We start from the raw sequence: 22,913 nt of genomic DNA, 5'->3' as shown, positions 1-22,913 counted from the left end.
AAGGGAAAGTTGTGTTGTTTTATTGACTCTTCAAGTAAAAACACTTAGTGACCCCATAATGACCATCTGCTGTTTTTTACATAGCTAATAGTTAACATTGACATGTGAAGACCATTTAGTAATCTAGAATTGACAATCTGAAAAATTGTGTAACTGGATCAAGGTGATTTAATCCAACTAGGACAAAAGTGAGCTGGTTTACCTGATCATTGGATTTCCAAATCTGGATGATTTTGATCCTGACAGCTAACCACAAGGAAATTCAAGTTGTTCTGATTGGTGTAAAATTAGTTTGGTTTAATTCAGTAATCTTAGATCTATATTTAAGGTTTTGTCTACATGATTAATTTTATGCGAGGAGAAATGTTTTAATGCGTTAAGTAAGAACAACAAGAAGAAGAGTTAAGGAAAATATTTGTATTTAATTTCAGCACTGTACAGTATTTTGTGTAAAGTAAATCATCAGTAAAGTGTTAAGATGAAAATATCATGATCTTTATATTGGTTTGATTACTGGACCCTATGAACACAATCAGCTTTGGCATAAACACTTTCTTCATTTATCAGCTTCATTTCTTCTCAAAGGAGAATCTTATAATAATCGTCTTTGTAACTGTAAAGAACCACGACAGCGATCCTGTGAAGACAAAAACATAAAAACCATCTAACATCTGAGAGTCTTTATCAGCTCACTTACACAACAACACTTTTAAAACTACAGCTAATAAAACTCTGCTCGTTTCTGTCCTTCTCAATTAGATTTCTGTTACAGATAGAAATGTGTGTTTGTGTAGATGTTTTTGACAACAATGGTTTGATCTATAGCGATGAATATCTGCCTCACAAAATCTCCATTGTTTCTGAATTCAACTCGTTTGCAAATAAACACTGAATCCAGAATAAAGAAACACACATCAGTCTTCACAGATAATAATGAAAAACAACTGCTGGACTAAACCCAGTCACTAATGCACTTTATAATATACATTTATCACCGAAAAAATCCAGATGAATAGAAAAAGAAAACTTGATTGATGTGTGATTGTCTCAAAAGAGTTTGAGTAAAGCCACACAGGGATTTAAATGCAGATTTGTCCACAAATATCTCATAAATGTCCAGCCTACAGCATAAACACATGTGAAAAAAAACATTTTCAGTCTTTAAAAGAGAAGCATCAACCAAACATTCAAACCGGATCAAACCTCAGTCATTATTAGTGTAATATCTGTAGATCTTAAATAAATGTAATGTTTATCAGACTACTCGCTGGAAAATAAAGCTTTGAAAAGAGCTGGGTTACAGTCAGACAGCTGATGGATGAGTGGTTTAGTTAGTTACTGTACAGAAATAAACTTTTACCTTTTGATGATTTTGAAGTGATGGATCTGTTCACAGATTGATTTGAGGTAACGCTGTTTGGGTAGACGAGTCAACAGCGCTTTTACACTCATGTTAAACTGTTCCTCGCTGTCAAACTGAGAGAAAAAAACAAACACAACACATCACACATCTTCAGACCGACATTTAATATATACACAACTGACAGAAATGTGTGACAAAACAATGTTGACCACAATATTACAAATAACCACTACTATAAATCTTCATTTGTGCATCGTTGCATCCCAAATATGATGTAATTGACTCTAGTCATTAACATTAATGCACACGCGCGGTGTAATGGCACTTCTGCATTATTTATAATTCAACGGCCTGTCGTCAGTTATTAGATATAGATCTGATGGTCAACAAACACACAGATAACACTGAAGAGCGTTTTTGATGGTTTGATGTGGTCTATAATTCAGTGTCATCATGTCTAAATCAGTCTGGATTATGAGAATAAATCCACTACTGAAGAACTGTGAGATCTTTAAACAGAGATGAACAGATTGTGTTTGAAATGAACAAACAGCTCTTTTCTGTTTAACGTGACTCATGTGCTGGATATGTTCAGGGTTTCCCTCTTAATAAGAAACATCCGGCTGTTTTCCCTTCAGGATTCCCTGTCTTATCCCGTCTACAGCAGTTTTCCAGTGGAATGTGATTTATTTAGTTGATCATAATGGAGGGCGGTACAAACCTCCAGAGAGAGGAAGTAGATGAGAGTTTCCTTGGCCAGGTCGACCTGTGGTGGAATGTGAAGGAGAGATTGAGACGTTCACAGACACAATAGAGTTTCATTCTTAACAACACAATGATCACAATGTTTAAATGTCCAACTCTCACCCCCCCCCCCAAATGTGTTAGGATATCAATAAAAACACACTGTGCAAAATTCTGAATTGTTCCTAAAATATCTATAGGGTGCTCAAAACCTTTGAATATTTCCGAAATCACATATTTTTGCAAAAACTGTACCATTTAAAAACGCACAACCCACATAAAACTTGCTTCTTAGAGGGTAACTTTGTTCCAGTTATTTCAGTCTCTTCTGATCCGAGAAACCATATAGCAGACTTGCTTCGTGTTGCTTCAGCCATTGTCTCAGTGTATATTGTCTGTTATAAAACGGCCGTTCTGGTTCTTCATTCTCATTGGTTGAAACGCCTTCTAAGCCGTGATAAAATACCCCGGTAACCCCATGGTTCAGACTAGGGCTGGGCGATATATATATCGGGGGATTCTCATGCATGTTTCAAGCTGGGCCATATCGCATTAATTATTGCATGCGATACGCCCTTGATAATGAATGCGATATAGCCTAGCTTGTCAGTTAACTACGGCTCTGTGATTCTGAGGAACTACTTTGTTTGGCGGAAGAGTAATATTTGTACTAATATTATTACAACTTATTTGTGTTTATTTTATGAAATCCTGCTATGCATATGAAGTAACCGTTTTATAAAAGCAATAAGCCCCGCGACGCAGTGGTGTTACAGTGCATTTTATAACAGCCAACGCCTCTTAGATGTTATAAACTGCACTGGTAACTCACTGCTTCATGAGGGCTTACTGCTTTATTGTGCTTCATTCACATGAAGACGAAGGACCTGAGAGAAGCCCGATCAGCTCTACAGCAGGAGAGGTTCGACACAAACACAAAACAAACTTCATTCATATCACAACTAAAACAGGAGTTTTAATTGCATGGAACATTGTCAAATAAGTCCATTGCTGCCGTAACTATGTAATATTAAACAATTATACATGCTAGCACAAAGTATCACATAATACGCAAATGTGTTGAACTTCAAAGGTCTTGAGCAACCTCGAAATATTAATTAATATTAAAAAATTTACTTATTCAAACATATTGGTCAGGTGAGAGCATGAACTTTTAAAAGATGAAAAATAAGGACCACCCTATAACACACACACGCACACACACACACACACACACACACACACACACACGCGCACACACACAGACGCACGCATACGCACGCACGCACGCATGCACACACACACAGTCAACAGGAAACATTTACATTTACAAGGTAGAAGTAAAGGTAAAAATGTGTGTGAGAGGAAACGCTTTGAGATGGATGTGAATGCTCTTTGTGTTCCTGTTGACTGGAACTCTTTGTTTTTATCTTCACTGTCTGGAAAGTTTGAGAGGAAGATGTTTCCTGCTTTCATCAATAAATCTATCTACAGCTAAAACTCCTAGAATAAATCTGACACATTCATGTGTGTTTTAAATCACATTTCAGTCATTTCGGGGTGGTTTCCCGGACAGGGATTAGCTTAAACCAGAACTAGGCCTTAGTTTAATTAGAAAATATAACTAGTTTTACCAAACATGCCTTACTAAAAACATTACTGAAAATGCCAGGCAGATGCCGACTGTGGCCGCTTGCCTGCACTTTTTCAGCTAAGCACTTTGGCTGCTATGATACTTTGACGTGACATTGACAAGCTGAGCGTTTCACACAAAGCTGAACGTTTTTCAACTCTGGACTCTCAAGCTTTGAAAAATGCAGCGTGTGGGCACTCAGCGCGGGAAAAAATGCCAGCTGCTGGCGCTTCCATTGAAAACAATTGAAAACATATGCTGGCGTAGACGCTTTGGTGTACACACACCCCTTAATTCACTGAGAAGTATAGAAAGCATAACCGCATGATTTATCATTTTATCCCAGCAGAGAATCTTTCACAGTCATTCATCCATCACATCTCTCACTGTACATTTATAATCAACTTCTTAACATGCACACAAAACCTGCTCAACCATCTGTGGCAATCTGAAATCATTTTCAGAGAATTCAGACTGACAAACACTTTTAAACTGATCAGTTTGTCAATATGATGGAGTGAAAGCAGGAAGTGACATCACAGACTTACAGCTAACACTTCGATGTCACTGCTCTTGTTCTGTAAATGACTCCCCAGATTCTGCAGTCGTGTTTGGATCTGAAGGAGAAAAGAAAGAATAATGACTCCCGTGATCCTCTCATACAAACACACAGCTTTTTATCAGATGTAATAAAGACGAGCGCAGGCTTCAGAACAGATGAATGATTATTCAGTGAATTACACATTTATTGTGCTGAACAACGAGCAGTGAATGTTTCTCACGAGATCTTGACATCATGAACGAACAGCACGACACTTTCAAGTCTCTGAACCTCATCATCATTCAAAGGGAAATTTGCGTTTATTATAACTATAAACAGTTGGAGATTGTGAGATATCAGGAGTGATGGTCTTCTCAATGAGCTTTCAGTAGATTTAATAATACATGAGAGTCTCTGACCTGCGTCTCGTATCTCCTGCGGGCACTGGCGGAGATTTTGTCAGGTGAGATGAGATTCACATTTAAAGACATTGTGCTGTTGTTCCCGTGGGATTCTGAGAGTCCTGAGGAAACAAACATCACACTGTAGAGCATCATCATCATCTTCATCTTCTTACATTATGTAGGGTATGGAGGTATACAGGACACACGTGTTAAACACAGAAATTGTAGATTTTCACTTTAAAGGTATAGCGGAGGATTTTCCTCGAATTTTAGAAAAGAACCGCCTTCTCCACTTTTTAAATCAATGCAATTGTGCAACACTCTTGATTGACAACTAGGAGGACCAATAGTCTTGATGATCCACCCGGAAAAAGAAAATCCTCCGGAATACCTTTAAGTAAGTGTGTCTTATTGGTTCATTATGGTTCAACATTTTTTAAGATTTATTAAACACGAGGACTGAACACTACCCGAGTTTCCCAGCGATGACGTCTTTGAGTTTTGCAGAGAAACGCTGTCAGATATTTCCCTGATGGACACAAACCAGAGACTTTAAATATCTCCTGTGACACACGCTCTCGCTTCTCTTTAATAACATCATCACACACCTGTTCCTCTCTTCTGAGAGTTTAGTTCGACTCTTTTGGATAAAGTGATCCACCAGATCTGACTCCAGGATCCTCTTCTCTGACTGACGATCTTTCTCTAAAGACTTCACCTGTAAGACATCATGAAGATCTTTAGAGACGTGTGACTGCAATCATTCCTCTTCATCTCTGTGATGATCTACCTTCAGGTGATTTCCCTCTTTATCTGATACCAGGACCATAAACGCTATTCCAGCTTGTCTGCAATGTTCCTGAAGAATCTCCTGAGACTGTCACACAAACAGAGAAACCATCATTAAACACATCTCTGTCAAAGGGTTGAAGCTGTAGTGTTTGTGATTTAATATGAATACCATCACATGTTCCCTAAAGGACATCTCAAGTGAATTATTGCCTCTACAGCTACATTTCTTCATTAAAATTGTCAGGGAACTAATAAACAAGTGTCACACTATCATAACAATCCCTCACTTGAATCTATTTTACAGACAGACAGACAGACAGACAGACAGACAGGTTAGAGGAAACATGACCTGATGTGAAAGGAGGTCAACAGTATTGTCATTGAAAGTCTGCTAAGTTTCACTGATGTAGTGAAACAAGGTAAAGTTTTTGAAAAATGTTACATACACACAAAACACTGTCAAAAAAGATCCTGTATACACATCCACCAAAATTAATAGATGGCGATGTTACTTCGTAAAAAACACTGAACACTTACATACATGCACTTTTTTTTCACAAACTTATTATTCATAACTCTTTCAAGTAAGACAATAATAGACCATTTCATTCTAAAGGCAAATCCTAGGGTTGTAAATGGACATTTTAAAACCATTTCTGGATAATTTTTACAGAAGCCACAAATTTGTGAAATTTGTAAAAGAAAACATCGCTTTGTCACTTGTGTCCTGCGTTACTTTTGTCCCGGTTCTCCCCTAAACGAAAAGTCAAACCACATAAAAACATCACAGTATGCGGTTAAAATTAATGTGTAAATGACCTCTTAGTGTAACCAGAACTCTGATGATTCACCTGTGTGTGTGTGTGTGTGTGTGTGTGTGTGTGTGTGTGTGTGTGTGTGTGTGTGTGTGTGTGTGTGTGTGTGCGTCTGATTCATTGCTGCACAGATGTTTCTCTGTACTAACAGCACAAACACACGCACGCACACACACACACACGCGCACACACACACACACACACACACCAGCAGTGGCCTCAGCTACAGCTCATTTAGAGAGAAACTTTCATAAACTAATTGACCGTTATATGAACATTAATATCATGTATATCTGCTTAAATCTGTGTCAGATGTGTCAGATTAAATCAGTAAATGTGTTTTATGAATACAGTCTCGTGTGTGTGTGTGTGTGTGTGTGTGTGTGTGTGTGTGTGTGTGTGTGTGTGTGTGTGTGTGTGTGTGTGTGTGTGTTGGGTTAAGACCAGCAGTGTTTGTGCTGTGGAAAGTTCCAGCAGATGTGAATGAGGTCTGACGCTTAACCTCAACACCTCACAACATAACTGTTGGGTTTATATAGACACACAAACTTTAAAAATGCTTCACTGATCCCTGGTCAGCTGTTTATACCACACAACTACATTGTGTATGAACATCTCTCAAGAGAACCTTAAACTGCACAACTACAGCGAGCATTACTACTAATCAATATAATGGGTTCAAGGTCACTAACAAAAAGTGTAAAGACACAATAACTAATCAACATGAAAACATAAAACATCTTTAAGATGAAAGTGACCTGTGAGACGTCATAGACGATATCAGAAGAGACTCCAGCCGTCCAGAGTTTCTGAGTGATTTTAATGGCTCTGCTCATAGATGTGTGACCAACTGGAACAACCAGAACATCACACGAGCTCACAGCGGGCTGACGGACAAACACACAGAAGTCAATGACAGTCACTCATCTATGCCAACATACACAAAACAATATTCAGGTGTGATTTATTCACCGGTTCTTCCATGTTCGCCACAGCAGAGCAGATCTTATCCAGAGCGATGCTCGCGCCCACCGCCGACGGCACGTGACCGGCGGCTGACGACAAATGACCAGCGGCTGACGGACCACGAAACTCCACGATCTGAGAAATAAAGTCAAGATTTACTGTTTAACTAAATACTCGTTCTCAACGAACGCCTTCAGATGTAAAATCGTGCCGATTACCAAATGATCATAACGTCCTCCTGCTGCCAATATATCAGGTACGGTGCGTTTGCGTTTCCTGATAAACGCCACAAACTGAAAGATGATGCCGGAGTGATGCTGAACCTTATAGACCAGGCCAGGATTCACCACCACCTTCAAAACAAACACAAGAAACATCAACTCATCACATCCATCAAGAAGAAACCTCATTTACAGTCACATGAATGTCCACCTGTAGCTTCACGCTCAGTTTCTTCAGCAGGTTCATCACTTCTTCAAGATCTTTCTGCGCTTGTTTTGCCATCTGTGTGACTGCTGAGCTTTTCTGTTTGATGAGTGAATCGATGAGAGGACTGAGATCCTGCAGACTGCCCTTCTGCTCGATGTATTTATATAACATCTGTAACTGAGACATCATCACGTGACGTATGAATGAAGCGCTCCATACACGCGTTAGCATTAAGAGTTTACTCTCTTTAACTTACACTGTTGTTAGATAATGACAGGTTACAGAATTTAGCCTCCACTTCACGCTTGGTCAGTTTTTCACTCTGAGAGAGAAATATATGAGGAGTTACACAACAACATGAACTCAATGAACCACACAGAATATTTACTTCATCATTCAGTCTTATTTTTCCACCTCCGTCACACGTACAGACACACTGAGTTTTATCCAGAGAGACTAACAGTACACCTGAGGTGAGTTTAGGAGAAAAAAAGCCGTGATTTAGGCGTTGTCAGGTTGAGCTACAGGACAGAGGAAATCCTGCTTTCCATGAATGTCTGAATATCACAGACACAGGACGGGGTTTATGCTGCTTTGTTTAGTGTTACACATCGTACACAGATGATTTACTGCAGATACACATTCATCCCTAAAACATCAGTTCATTACAGTTACTGTGTGCGTGTGTTGTGTGTCTATGTGTGTGCATGTGTGTGTTTGTGCGTGTTTGCATTCGTGTGTGTGTTTGTGTGCATGCGTGTGAGTGCATGCGTGCATTCCTGTCTGCATGCGTGTTTATCTGTGCGTGCATGTGTGTGAGTGCGTGCATGCATATGTGTCTGTGTGCGTTTGTGCGTTTGCATGTGTGTTTGTGTATATCTCACCATAGCATCACACAGTATGTTGGAGGCTTGTGTGAGTTTGTCTTCAGGAACTCCACTGTGCAACAGAACAGCTTTCAACAGACTTGTGTGATTTAGACAGATGACGTAATTTCTGTCCTACAGTCAAACACACACACACAAACAAAGATAAAAATACAATATCAGAAAAAAACTCTGTCAACAGGTATTGTTCTATCATTGTGAAAAGTGGTAACTCGATGGACTTTCATGTTTCTGTATATCTCAGTGGTAGAGCAGTGCGTTTGCAACACAAAAGGTCATGGGCTTGAACCCAGGGAACTTAAATACTGATAAAAATGTATAGCTTGTAATGCACTGCAAGTCGCTTAGGATAAAAGTGTCTGCCAAATGCATGAATATAACATATATATAAATATAACTTGGTATAAGCATTTCTTGTTTAATTGCCTCACTATGATAAATGGATTTTATTGTTACGTCACTTTGGATAAAAGCATCTGTAAATGTAAATATAAAGATTAATCAGACAAAACCTGTGTTTGTACCTGTAGAGCACTGAACTCAGCAATGATCTCAGAAACGGTGTAGATGACCTCAGCGTCCGGCAGAAGACTGCTCATGGGAATGATGATGTCAAACGCACACTCCAGAAGTTCTCGAGGATGAGCTCGGTCCCACTTTCGTGGCCTGAACACTCGCTCTATACTGTACCTAAAGAAACAAACATCAATACAGGCATTATGTTTATACAGGTGTCTATACATCATATCTATAATCATACAAATAATGACATACACAGTACAAACATGTAACCACCTTTTAAGATGCGTGATGTTGTTTCTTGCTATGAATCGTGCAAAGGGAAGCTGATGTAAGAAAAACACAGAGAATCAACTTTCACAAACAGTAAATAAAGACTAAATTAATCTTTGATATATATGAATAGTTCCCTGCAGCAAAGCTCTGTACGGATAGCTTTAAATCATATCTATATCACGACGCATGTCGATAAGTGTGTGAACTGCATGCGGAGCTGCACAGACCGACTGATAACTGGAATTAAAGTATCGTGAGATCAGACTTCTTGTTATGTTTTCGAATGGCTCTAATGGCACAATGACGTCACTCGACACTTAGTCTGTGCAGAGCCACATTAAAGAAAGGTTCGAGGCCCTACGCAGCTTGCGTACCTTGCGTATAGGGAGGATCGGCTCTGAGGTGGTCAATCGTGCATGTTAAAACAGGTCCACAGCAAACACAGCAATGTTACCCTTACTGACCCAATACTTATGGAGGGCACTGTATGTCTATATAATCTGACTGTTCAATGCTCCAGTATAGAGGCTGTTTATCAAATGATTTGTGCTCACACGCAGGTCATACGGCAGAGTCACCAGCATCCCACTGTGATCCATAAAACTTGCTGTCTCACATCCATCATACAGACGCCGATTCTTGGGTAACAACAGCGGAGTCTGTATCCGAACAGCACCTGAGAGAGAGAGAGAGAGAGAGAGAGACAGACAGATAGATGGATAGAGAGAGAGAGAGAGACAGACAGATATTGCTTAATCTCCATTTTATGAGCTGGAATATTCAGAGTGGTGCTTTTAACATATGTGTGACCCCTGGACCGCCATAAGGGTAATTTTTTATATATACAGGACAATATTTGGCCAAGATACAATTATTTGAGAGGGTGCAAAATATCTAAAACTCTTGATCAGAGCATACCTACTACTTGAAATATGACATTTACAAACAATCTTCATGAAACATGATCTTAATATCCTAATGATTTTTGGCATAAACGAAGAAAATCTATACTTTTGGCCCACACAATGTATTTTTGCCTTTTGCTACAAGTATAACCGTGCGACTTATGACTGGTTTGTGGTCCAGGGACACATATAATTGTCTATGTGTATGTAATGTATATGAGTTTGTGATCTATGAAGCTGTAGTGAGCGCTCACCGTGTCTCCTGAAGATTCTGGTTATCGTCTCATACACGTACTGCTGTAGTTTAGCGCTGGTGAAATTAAAAGTGCCCTGCAGCACAACCGAATGAGAAGAACAGAGAAGCATTGATACGAGATGAAGTATATAAACCAGATGCACAGGATACACAGAGAGATAAATAACACCACAGCGCCACCTGCTGACAGAAACTACAACTGGACTTCATGTAGAGTAGCAAGATTTTATAGCTGGTTGATATGATCCAGTTATTAATCCCTTCATTTACTATTCATATAAACTCAATTGACCTTATTTACTTTTTAATATCTTTAATAATACCTGTGTGCATGTGCACAAACACAAAAAATAAACAATTTATGTTTTAGAGGAATCTGGAGAATAAAACAGAGCTACACAACCCAACAGAAGTGAAGTCAGCAGAACAGTCATGATGTGTTACAGTCACAACATAAAATATCATTTGATCTAAAGAGAGACTCGATAAGATCAATGCTGGTGTAAAAACTGTAAACATGCACTTGTAAGATCATCAGCTGTCTCATGTTTACTCACTAGACCAGTGGTCTCCAACATGATGCCCACATCTGTGAGCACATTCTATTATTTTAATATTTATTTATTACATATTTTTATATTAGCTTGGCTTCTTTTATGTATGTTAAAGTAAAACAAGAAGGATTTGAGTAGATTATATCAAAAATGTGCCCCTTCAAATTGTTTTATCCATTATGATAGCCCTTGCTCACAGAAAGGATGGAGACCCCTGATCTAGACTGAGTCTAAGCACAACTTGAAGGTCACACAAACTGATTTCAGCCCCAAGTGTTGTAACTTTTGTACCTTGAGTATTTCGGTGTCGTAGGTGAAGTCCATGACGGGAGAGATGTTTTGTGAGAACAGCTGGTTGACCATGGTGCGGTAGGCTTTCCCATTGATGTTGGCCATGGTGTGCTGTAGGACCTCATGAAGTTCAGACTCCTCCATCTGTGAAGGAGGCAGCAGATCGCTCTTCAGGAGCTCCACAGCTGTGGGTCGAAGCGCTGGATCGTGATTCAACAGCCAGCTGATTACCTTTCTCTGAGGAGAGAGGAATTATGGGTAGGGTTGTACTTGCATTCATCCATAACATGCACAGATCATCTAGAATGATTCCTGAAGGATTTTTGATCAAATAAATCCACGGCTTGATGAGCGCAAGTATCTGGATTCTGCTTGTAACCAAACAAAATGTTTGTATATGATATAGTTTATATACATTTCCCAATAATTCCCATAAATTACTGTACATTTTTCAAATATGGAATTTTCCAAAATTCCCCAGATTAAGTTCCCATGGAAAGGTTCTGAAAACTTTCCACCCCTTTGCAACCCTAATTTTTCATAATACTACCATCATCAATATGACAAACACTACTGAGGTATCAAAAGTGTAAAATGACTTTTACCTGCGTTCCACTTTCGTACTGAGAGAAGTCTTCAGGAAAATCAATGGACTCCTGCAGGAGAAACACAGACGAGAAGATGATGAAGACTCAACACAACTCAGCTCTGAACTCTTTATTTTATTTGACAAAGAATAAAAACTAAATCAAAGAAAAGTGTAAATGAAATGAAATCCTTCTTATTGGTGGTGTGTTGGATGCGACTGACCTTCCTCAGCTGACTGAGCACACAGATGCGTTCAGACGCTGTACTCATGGGTCTATAGGACATCTCGAACAAGATGATTCCCAAACTAAACAGATCTACTTTCTACACACACACACACACACACATAAACATCAACAATCACATCAACACAACATCTGTCAAATCTCTTAACATACTATATGAGTTCAACTCTTCACACCTGGTTGTAAGTCGCTTTAGTGTTTCCTTGAACTTCTGGTCCCACATAAAGAGCCGTGCCGACCATCCCGGTCATGTTATCTTCCCAACACGGATAATAAACAACAGTTTATTTCATATCATTCATCTATGGCTGTGCTGAAGTATTTGAATGAATTTTACCTGATGGATCTGGTTTGGGAACAAATCCTGAACTGGTTTCTTCTGCTTCCTGTTTACTGGCAGCCTAAAACAACAAACGCTAAAATATTAAAACAAGACTGACTGAATAAAACAAAAACATTGACATTAACAATAACACTGAAGAGAAATTATTAATGTGTTTTTATCTTGACACGTGCAGTACCACATAAGCTGGGTGGTCTGTCGCCAAACCAAAGTCTCCGATCTTCACGTGATCCTGAGAGTCCAGGAAGATGTTGACAGGCTTCAGATCTCTGTGGATCATTCCCTAAAACAGAGATCAGATATTATACAACACTATCACATTATTTTATCTCATCTCTTATCTAGTGAAACTATCATCATTTTCACCAAAAAAACACAACACACATACAACTTCTCGTCTTGCCCTAGCCGTGTGAACTTACGTATTATGTAATCACATAGAAATGTCACGTGTTACGTAAGGGATAATGTAGAGGCAGCCGGTAGTTATCGGGAAATAAGCCCCGACAGTGTGATCAGGACCCGACGCGAAGCGGAGGGTCTTGTATCACACTGAAGGGGCTTATTTCCCAATAACTACCGGCTGCCTCTACATTATCCCGCTTATTACACGGCTACTTGCCACATAAGAAAAAAAACTGGACATGAATATGAATTTGAAACATTTTATTGGCATATTTGTTTTAAATTAACATTTTTATCCTTCCGCGAAACTTTGCACAGATGCATAAAATGATCGCAATACCTTATTAAGATCCTCTGCTTCATACTTGTCTGTCTCCATTTTTTCTCTTTTAGCCAGTCTTTGAGAAGTTTTAATCCCCATTCTGTATTTTTGTGTGTGTTGGCTTCGTAGCTGTCATGCTCTATTTTGTCAAGTTCAGTCTCAGTAAGCTGTCTGTCTCTTGTCGTGGTTGTCGAGTGTTTGTCACAAGATGGCGCCAAACAAACAGTAATCTTTATTGATCTTTATTGGCGCGGAGCGATTTTACTCGTACAAGTAGTCCGGCTATGCGTTATTACTTTGGAGCGGTTATTATTTGAAAAGAACGAACCTGCAAATGTCTCAACTGACCAATCAGAATCAAGCATTCCAGAGAGCCGTGTAATAAATATGTGAAACACACACTTGTGGACAATTTTAAACAATAAACTGAGACACAGACATTAATTAATATCATTCCACATACAACAACATCTGAACACTCTTCTTTCTTCACACTTGTAAACACTGGAGCGGTAGTTTCACATGTGTCATACGTGACCTTTCTACATGATTACATAAAATGTAAGGTCACGCTGGCATCAAACAGCTGGTTCAAGATGAGAACTTGTGGTTAAAAAGTATTTTTTGGTGAAAATGAGGATTAATTCTCTTGATAAGACTCATATGACTCGGTTGGGATCGTTTCGAGTCCTTTGAAGCTGCATAGAAACTGTAAACTGTTGAGGTCCACTAAAGTCCACTAAATGGAGAAAAATCTTGATATGTTTTCCACAAAAAAAATTTAATTAATTTCTTCTAGAGCGAACAAAGAAAGACATAAACATCTTGGATGACATGGAGGTGAGTAAATGATCAGGATATTTTTCTTATGAAAGTGGAGTAATTCTTTAAACACAGAAAGATATTTCACAGCACCTGACAGAAGTCATCTAATATTCACTAAATAACATTCACCTCTACAGTTTTCTCTAACAACACGTATGATGCCATTCTTACAGTATTTCAGTTAAATCACCTGTTCATGAATATACGCCAAACCATCCAGGATTTCCCTGAAGAGTCTCCAGAGTCGACTGACGTCCTGATACAAACACTGATCGATTGTGTCTCTTAAAGTGCTTTTCTCACAGTACTCCATCTGAAGAGAAACAAACACAATTCAGTTCACACATCAGATATTAGTAAAGATGAGAGAAGCGTCAGCACCTGAATATAAAGGTAATGTGCCGTCTTCTGAAGAGCTTTCTCTCCTGAACTTTCTGATGTAGCCGCTGCTTTACCACCGCTGGGCTCCTCCTGAACATCACAACACACAAACATCATATACTGTACATACATCTATTGATATCTTCACAGCAGAACTACATTTAGGAAAGTTTCTGTTGGATAAACGCAGTAAAGTCCTGCACTATAAATACCTGTGAGAAGCTGCCTCTGCTGACATCACCGTTATCAAAGATGATGTCACTCTCTGAGTCACTGTCAGGAGGACTGTGTGTCATAAAAAACAGAAGCAAGTCAAAGATCGGCAGATAATAAAGACAAACAGAGTATCAGTGTGTATGTGAATCTCACAGAAAGGAGGGACCAAACACATCAGCCTCTTCATCATCATCATCATCCTCGTCATCGTCTGTGGAGTGCGCAGCACTGCATTTAGCGCTGGATGATCTCTCCAGTGATGTGCTCCACTCCACTGAGCTGGTGAGGACCGGCGGAGGGGCGTCGTCCTCGATGTTGTCCGTGAGGCAGAGTTTGTTTTGCATCGACTGAGCCGCGGGTCGTGGAGGTCGTTCGGGAGCGCTCGGAGTCTCGGAGCTGTCGCTGTTTGACGCGCCGGTCGCGGGCGTCTCGTGCCGCTCTATCCACGCGTTATAATAACGGACAATGTTCTCGTGATTGAGTCGGGAGAGCAGAGTCACCTCGCCTTTGATTCGACGAAACTGTTTACTGGCTGGGTTTACCTGGATCCGCTTAACGGCGTAGTAACAACCATCTAATTTATTCTGCACCTATAGACACAAGGGAGAGAAAACATTTAAATATAAACGTCACAGCCTCACTTCATGATGTTTAAATTTCAACACATTACTGATGATGATTTTAAGCAGCTATCCTTTAAGGCCACATTTACATTTCATGCTTGAAGTCACTCAACTCCCCTAATGTGACCAGATCGGATCAGACGTGCAAGCAGGAAAAAGGCACATTGATTCCGATATTCTCATATTGGTTTCAGACCTCAATCATGTGTGGAAATAAACATGACGTGAATCTGATACATGACATGAATCTAAAACATGTATTTGTGTCCGCAATGTGGACAGATCAGATATTCACATGTCAAGATGCTGGCAAATGACGTCAACTCGTGATCACATGACTCAATGGAGGATGACTTTTATGTCTTTTTACAGAAATTAAAGGCAAAGTGCACAATGTTTGAAAAACGCTTTAGAAAATAGAGTCGGGCCAACTACCAAAACACACTTGTAGCCAATCAGCAGTAAGGGGCGTGTCTACTAACCAATATTCTTGCCGGGGTTGCATATGTGTGGGGCGGGTCTATCAAAAGAAGGTCCATATTCTATTGGGGAAGTGATGTGTATGTTTAGGGGATTTCAACATTGGCTTTCAAACATTGTGCACTCCGCCTTTAAGCTTTAAAATCTTGTGTAATCATTTTGTCCATTGCATATCGCAACATTTAACTTCCTCTGTGGTTTAAGCTGTTATGGGTCTGTATGTCTACCTTAAATTGTTTTGCCAAGTGTTTAGTGTAAATGCAGATATCAGATATGAGTCGCTTTTAAAACATGATCTAAGTGAGAGGTCAAATAAATCAGATTCAGGCAACAAATCATAATTGGGCATCAAGATATGCAGAGTTTTACATCATTTCTACAGACACCTTTACAAATAACTGCACTGTTTAAGAGACCATAGAGGATGATTCTTAGTGCTGCCTCATGATTAGTCACGACTAATCGTTTGCAGAATAAAAGTTTCTGTCCACACAATATATGTGAGTGCACTCCGCACAGTATCCATGTACATATAAATACACACATAAATGTATAATTTTAAAGAAAAAAAATGTACATAATAAATATTTATATATTATATAGATTATACATAAATATAAACATGTATATACACATGCAAATGTTTCTTAATTATATACATGCATGTGTGTATGTGTATTTATACATCATTATTATACACAGTACACCCACATATATTATGTAAACAAAAACTTTTATTCTGCAAACGTCTAATCGCGAGGCAGCACTTATGATGATTCTGGACACAGTCTTCTTCTGCTGTGTTTATATAGCTGAGGTGTAAAACAGGCTTCACATCACAATCTCATGAAACTCTCTCTGAATCCAGCGGTGATAAGAGAATATATCTTTTACCTTAATAACAGCACCAAACGCTCCTTTACCCAGCAGCTGCAGTTCTGAGAACTCATTATAGTAACGTGAGAGACGTTTCTGTACCTCCATACTGAAGGGGGCGCTGAGGAGGTGACTGTAAGGAACAACTGTAGAGGCAAAGTCAAAACCTGTGTCTGAAAAACAAAGAAGAAAACTGATTGTAGTGATTTGTGTCGTAGGTTAAGTACTGATGAGTTTGTGTGTGTGTTTGTGTGAGCGTGTCACCCTCTGGGCTGGACTCAGAACACGGCAGGGCGGTTTTGGGTGATGGTGGACGAAGAAACGAATGATCCAGCAACTGTTGAGTGTGCCAGCGGTCTACATCATTGAGACACACACACCTGTTAAACACACACACACATTCAAACAATACATAAGGAAGTTTTCACGTCATAGTAACCAAGCTTCAGTTCTGCATAACAAACACTGACCTGTTAAGAAAGTCCTGCAGGTCTGCCGGTAGAGATGACGGGACACTGACGGGATATTCCTTCACCTCTCCACCCTGAGCCAGAGCGAGCAGAAGCAGCCCTAAACTCCAAACATCGCCCTTCTTCCCCAGCCGCGTTGGCATCGTGTCTTCGCTGAAGCGCACGTGACCCTGCTCGAAGATGTCCTCTTTACAGACATCAGACAGACGTTTGGCCAGACTGTAGTCCGCCAGTCTCACGTCACCGTGAGCGTCCAGGAGCACGCAGGATGCGTTCAGCTGTTTATGGACCACAGAGTTACTGTGCAGATAATCAAGAGCGCTCACCAGCTGGACGGCGTAATGGCGCAGTTGATCGATGGGCACCGGAGAGTTACTGGTAACGTTCTGGGCCAGACTGGATCCGGGAACATGTTCTGCCAGAAGATCCACCACCAGACAGTCGTCCCGCTCGCTGCAGCTCAGCCCCTGATAGTGGACCAGATTAGGGTGGTGTAGCTTCAGCAGTGAGTTCAGTTCACTTTCTGCACCATTAATCTGAATCAGAGAAAATCAGAAAACAAGGAGCTGAAAATGGGTGGAGCTTATACATGGCTGAATATTATTATTCAATTATTATATGAGTCCATTTAACAGAGGATGGTTTAAAATTTTTAAGTATTAAAACTCTTATCTGTGTCTGTCACCTGTTTTTTACACTTTTCTATCTTCTCTTTCTCCTGGCTGGTAAAGAATTTTCCGACGGTCTTGTTCCAGCAAAGGATCCACTCGTAAACAACGGCAAAATCTCCAGAGGTGGAATTAAAAGCGTAATACACACTGCGGCCCGAATCTTCACTCTTACCTAACACACACACATACACGTGTGTATAAACTCCTCGTGTCAAAGTCAAATGAATCAGGAGTCAACAAGTTACACACAATCTTACCAATGCACTTCCCTCTGTGAACTATGACCTCTCCAAGTGAACTATTACTGAAATGCAGGACGTCCTGCTGTCGTGGATTCTCTTCATTGTATGTGTCACGCCTTGACAGAGACAAAAAAAACAACAAACTAACAAACTTGTATCAGACGTCAACAGACATTAGAGGACACATGATTATGTTTTAATATCTTTACAAAGACAACACATCTATGGCTGTGATCAGACCTGTGTCTACTGCTGGATGTCGTCCGTCGTCGGTTTGCAAGCGTTTTCTTCACCTCAGCAGGATCAGCAGGTGAAGAAGCAGGTGAGGATGATGTTTGTCTTTCTATATCAGGCTGAACTATGACCTCCATACGCTCCTGAAACATCAATCTGTATCATGAATGTTCTCGTGTACACCTGCATCAACAGACGTGACACCGGCACCAGCTAATAAAATATTTGAATATTTCATTTTGATCCAGGAGAAGAAGAAGAAACACCTCACCAGTTTGGCCATCTCCTTCTTCTTCTTCTCCTCTCGTTTCTCTTCCTCTCTTCTGTGGATTTCTGCAAGAATCTCATTTTGCTGTACAGGATGGAAAAGTTTTATTATACAGTAAATATGAGCACACTGTACGCTGTACTGTAAATCATTTGGGAAAGTTCTGCAGTGTGAAATTTGAAATGGCTTCTTAAACAGACAGCTCTTTCCTAATTGTTACCATTTTAAGGCTATGTTTACATTAATGCGTTTATCCTTTCATCTACACTACACCAGTGTTTTCGACCCTCATAAACGAATTCGTTCATAAACGCTGCAGCCTTTATTTTAGTTTGAGAACTCAGATGTTGCGCTGCAGTGTAAATGAACATAGACGGAGTCTTGTGTAAACGAACAGCTGATGTTAACGTGACAGCCGTCATTTTCAAAGTTAAAATTATTTTTATTCAGGTAAATGGAGGTTTGCAACGGAGGTTTTGCCAAAAATAGTAAACATCTACCAACCAGCTATTATAAACGCTATATCAGATTGTTTTAACATGTATCCTTATAGATAATGTCTGTTTTATATTTATGTTTGAGTATTGTGGGGTTTGAATATTGTTGTAATGTTGTTTATGTTTTGTTTAAATTTAGATAGCTTATTACTGAAGATAGACGCTAATTAGGGCGTTGTAAAGGCCAAATGACGGGAGAATTGTAATGGGTCAGACATTATTTTCCAGTTTAATGTAAGTTTTGTTTGCTACTTAAAATGAATTTTGTTTCATATAATTTGTCTCTTAATTTTAATTGATGTTTTGTGAATATAAATTCATAAAAACAATAAAATCAACGTCATATTAATATTTAATGCTCGTTTAGCCGATTGCGCTTTTTGCTGTTTCTGTGTTGCTAGCGGAGGACGTGCACGGACCTCGCATACGTTTAAAAATTAACGTCATATTAATTTGTATTAATTAATTGCACACTGAACAGCGACAGGTAAGGGAAGATAAATTATTTGGTGTTTACCTCTTATTATGTTTGATTGAAGTATGCATTTGCTGAAATTTATTTTTGCTTCAAGTTCGCTGCTGTTTAGTACTTTTCACTTGAATGCTTCCTTTTTAAATCATAAAGACCTTTTTGTTTGGTTTATAACATCAACATTAACCTATTAATCATATTAATATGTTGTAGGGGGGAGCTAGAACAGTATAAGACTTTCCCAAACACATTTTTATAGGTTCAAAAATAGTGTCTGTTGTAGTTGCCGGCAAAGGATCCAGGTATGAATTTTTGTCAATATCACACCTCTAGGCTGCATAAACGTGCAAAGGTAAGCTATTATTAGAGTAATAAGTTATTTACACTTTTATGCGCATGTCCAGTTACGTGATTGGTCATGTTTCATGCCTTTATGGTCGTGTATAGTGTGGGTGAAGATTCTTTTTAAAATGCCAGTATAAACGAGGATCGTTTTCATTTTAAAATGCCGTTTTAAAACGCAAATGCTCTAATGTAAACAGGGTCTTAATGAACTAGTGAAGGTTACAGAGGCGTGTAAATGGAGAACAGGAAGTGATGTACCATCTGTTCTTCTTGTTTGCGGCGTTGGTCCATCTTCTGCTGCTCCTCCAGGGCCAAACGCTCCTGTAACCGCCGCTGGTTCTTCAGCATCTCTTCATGGAAGGAGCTCGATGGAGGAACATTGTGTTCGGTCAGAAAACACTGAACATAATCTGCCAACTCATAGATCATCACCTGGAAGAGGAAACATGACCGAGAGAAATCACAAATCTGCTCTGTCATGTGACTCGGCGACTCGTGTACATCTGCTCACCTCTCCACATCGCTCTTTAGCTAGTTTCTGGAGCTCCAAGTGAAGGTTTTGGAGTTTGTCAAGAGAGAGACCTTTAGCGTTCCTCAGTTCTAACTCTGGTGGCCTGATCTCACACACACAAGATATACATTATTTATGTTACAGTCTTTGCGCTGCTATGACAAAGATCCTATTCAATCACATCATGTGTCACATCACTCACACATCAGGATATGTAGCTGGACATTTGACCTGCAGGTCCACAGAGACGTAACTCATCTGTCCATAACTAAGACCTTTAGGACGCAGGTAAAGGTGCATCTCTGGAGGTCTCCAGACCTACAAACACAACACAAACTCAAATCACAGATGAGAAAACTACTGTGACAGTACCATGATTGTACATATGAAAAAACACAGTATTTTCACAAGTTTACAACAACATAAACATGATCATTTTTATCTAGCTCAGATTTTGATATGGGCAAGTTCATTAACTCTTTCCATGCCAGGGTTTTTAAAAGAAAGTTGCCAGTCAGCATTTTTTGATTTTCACAAAAGTTTCTTGCCTTCCAGAAAATCTTCTTTAAATATATAAATATACAATATATTAAATGAAAGAACAGATCATCTGTGAAGGACTTTTGTTCAGATCAGATTCAGAGCAATGATCAAAACATACACAAAGTTTTTACTGTTTTTGGATCAGTAGAGACTTCAGTGTTTTATAAGTTGGGTAAGAGAGGAAACATGGATTACCGTAAAAACTTGTCATTGGCAGGGAAGTGTTTTCTCTTAATTGACGAGATTAGTTTTAGCTCAAAATACCTCATAGATCATTTATTATAACATGTGAAAAATGCCACTGGGGTGTGTGTGTTTTAAAATGCAGATGAGCTGATGAAATGCAAACACTGATCGTCATAATGGTGGTTTGTGGAAATTGAAACTAGATTGAGCTGTCAATTATTTTCTCTCTCTCTCTCTCTCTCTCTCTCTCTCTTTAAGGGGCGGGATTATTATAATAAGATCCCCTTTTGACATCACTAGGGGAGCCAAATCTCAATGCCGTATTTTTACATGATTGCAGAGAATGGTTTGCCAAAACTAAATTACTGGTTGTTATTTTTCATATTTTCTAGATTGGAAGTCAGATTTTCATGACATATCCCCTTTAAAAAAAGTCACGACTATAAGCTCGATACTTCCTATACATATCAATAACTGATCAGTAGCCTAAACATCAAACTGGAGAATGAGTCTAATACAGAAGGTACAGTAAGAAAAGCAATCTGTGTATTTCTAAGAAATACTTTGAAAATAAGCATGAGGAAATATAAGTTAATATGTGCAAGGTGGAAGAAATCCTGACTAACATCACAAGAGTTATGTATTCTTGAATCAACCGAATCGTTTAATAAATCTGACAATAATAATGTAGCATGAATGAGATGTTATGACGTGTTAAAAATACCTTCCACGGGTGCTGTCGTCTGATGTCTGAAAAATCATCTCCATATATCGATGAAAGCGCCTCGAGCTCGTTCTCCTGTCGCACTGAATAATCATTCATCCTGCATTATGAGTCCGTCACAACAAACTCAGTCACAGCACACGAAAACTGCAAAACATCAATAAAACAAGACATGTGCAGGTATGAAATCATAACAGCTGTCGCGTGGCAGCGTCACCGATCCCACCATCCAGCGTCGCTCTGATGACGTAAGGTGCGCCCTGCAGTACCACATACTGACGCATGAGGGGGTGCTGCTCTACATACTGGCCGCTAACAGCGCCGCCATATTGCAGAGGTCAAGACTGTCCCATAAACATAGAAGTGAACGGAAGACATGCGGTTTTTCATGATTAATAGCACAGTGACATTAAGATTTCTCAGCAAATTCTGCGAGTACGAAAACGTCTCCTCTTACTTGTTACTTGTAATCTCGATTTTTTACATAAAAGTTATTAATTGTCGTAAGGAATTGTAAAAATGGTTAGGGTTTATTTCCTTGCTTAGTACATTTTGATGATGTCTCTTATAGTGCTTAAATGTACACGATTAGAAGAACACTTAGTTTACTTTACTTGTACTGAACAAATCTAAATAGTGGGTTTTAGGGCTCACTTATACGTGTTTGTGGGACAGTCTCAACCTCCCCAATATGGCGGCGCCGTTGGCGTTTTAAAGCGTTTAATGTGGCGTCTGCGTATGGCGCTGTTTCACACCAAACACACTGATCTTCTCACTGATCCTCTTTTACATAATTATAGCCACTTACAATGTCTTTTCATTTCTGACACATTAATTTACGTATATTAAAGACTCCCTGCAATCCAGACATCAGTTCTGCTGTTTGTATAGTCTAATTTTACCTGTTGCATATAATATAAAAAAATCATAAACAAATGTTTTTGATTTATTAACTTAGAATTAATTGAAAACGGGCCTTTAAATTATAAGAAAATAATGCATGCCCAAGGTGGTAATGTGGCACGACATGAAGCAAAGTTTTTTTGATGACAGTGTGTGGATGCCTAAAAC

At 39.3% G+C, this 22,913-nt stretch overlaps 1 protein-coding gene across 1 annotated transcript; it reads right to left on the bottom strand.

The window, feature by feature from the left end:
* Positions 1-402: 402 nt before the first annotated feature.
* On the bottom strand, positions 403-22,126 carry eif2ak4 (eukaryotic translation initiation factor 2 alpha kinase 4). Its single transcript, XM_055173294.2, has 39 exons — positions 21,843-22,126; positions 20,592-20,707; positions 20,390-20,492; positions 20,137-20,310; positions 18,568-18,648; positions 18,303-18,439; positions 18,078-18,178; positions 17,835-17,992; positions 17,150-17,685; positions 16,944-17,059; positions 16,698-16,852; positions 14,854-15,290; positions 14,697-14,769; positions 14,485-14,574; positions 14,294-14,416; positions 12,730-12,834; positions 12,546-12,609; positions 12,385-12,464; positions 12,186-12,287; positions 11,981-12,031; positions 11,376-11,612; positions 10,529-10,604; positions 9,924-10,045; positions 9,370-9,419; positions 9,099-9,264; positions 8,572-8,688; positions 7,944-8,009; positions 7,691-7,864; positions 7,477-7,611; positions 7,265-7,393; positions 7,051-7,179; positions 5,476-5,562; positions 5,294-5,403; positions 5,156-5,214; positions 4,701-4,804; positions 4,289-4,357; positions 2,085-2,129; positions 1,361-1,476; positions 403-637 (listed from the first exon to the last, which is right to left on the bottom strand). The coding sequence occupies exons 1-39, from the start codon at positions 21,939-21,941 to the stop codon at positions 580-582; spliced, it is 4,950 nt and encodes a 1,649-aa protein (XP_055029269.2). The 5' UTR covers positions 21,942-22,126; the 3' UTR covers positions 403-579.
* Positions 22,127-22,913: the final 787 nt, after the last annotated feature.

The sequence above is a fragment of the Misgurnus anguillicaudatus genome, chromosome 7 (genome assembly GCF_027580225.2).
Source record: "Misgurnus anguillicaudatus chromosome 7, ASM2758022v2, whole genome shotgun sequence".
NCBI lineage: Eukaryota > Metazoa > Chordata > Actinopteri > Cypriniformes > Cobitidae > Misgurnus > Misgurnus anguillicaudatus.
The sequence above is the reverse complement of the archived record's forward strand: the minus strand, read 5'-3'. Positions and strand labels throughout refer to the sequence as shown.

Coding starts and splice junctions, on each gene's coding strand:
- eif2ak4 (XM_055173294.2), bottom strand. CDS start 21,941: ATGAATGATTATTCAGTGCGACAGGAGAACGAGCTCGAGGCGCTTTCA. Junction 18,179..18,302: donor ACATCCAGCAGTAGACACAG/GTCTGATCACAG, acceptor GTCTCTGTCAAG/GCGTGACACATACAATGAAG. Junction 9,420..9,923: donor CTCTGCCGTATGACCTGCGT/GTGAGCACAAAT, acceptor TTCTTACATCAG/CTTCCCTTTGCACGATTCAT.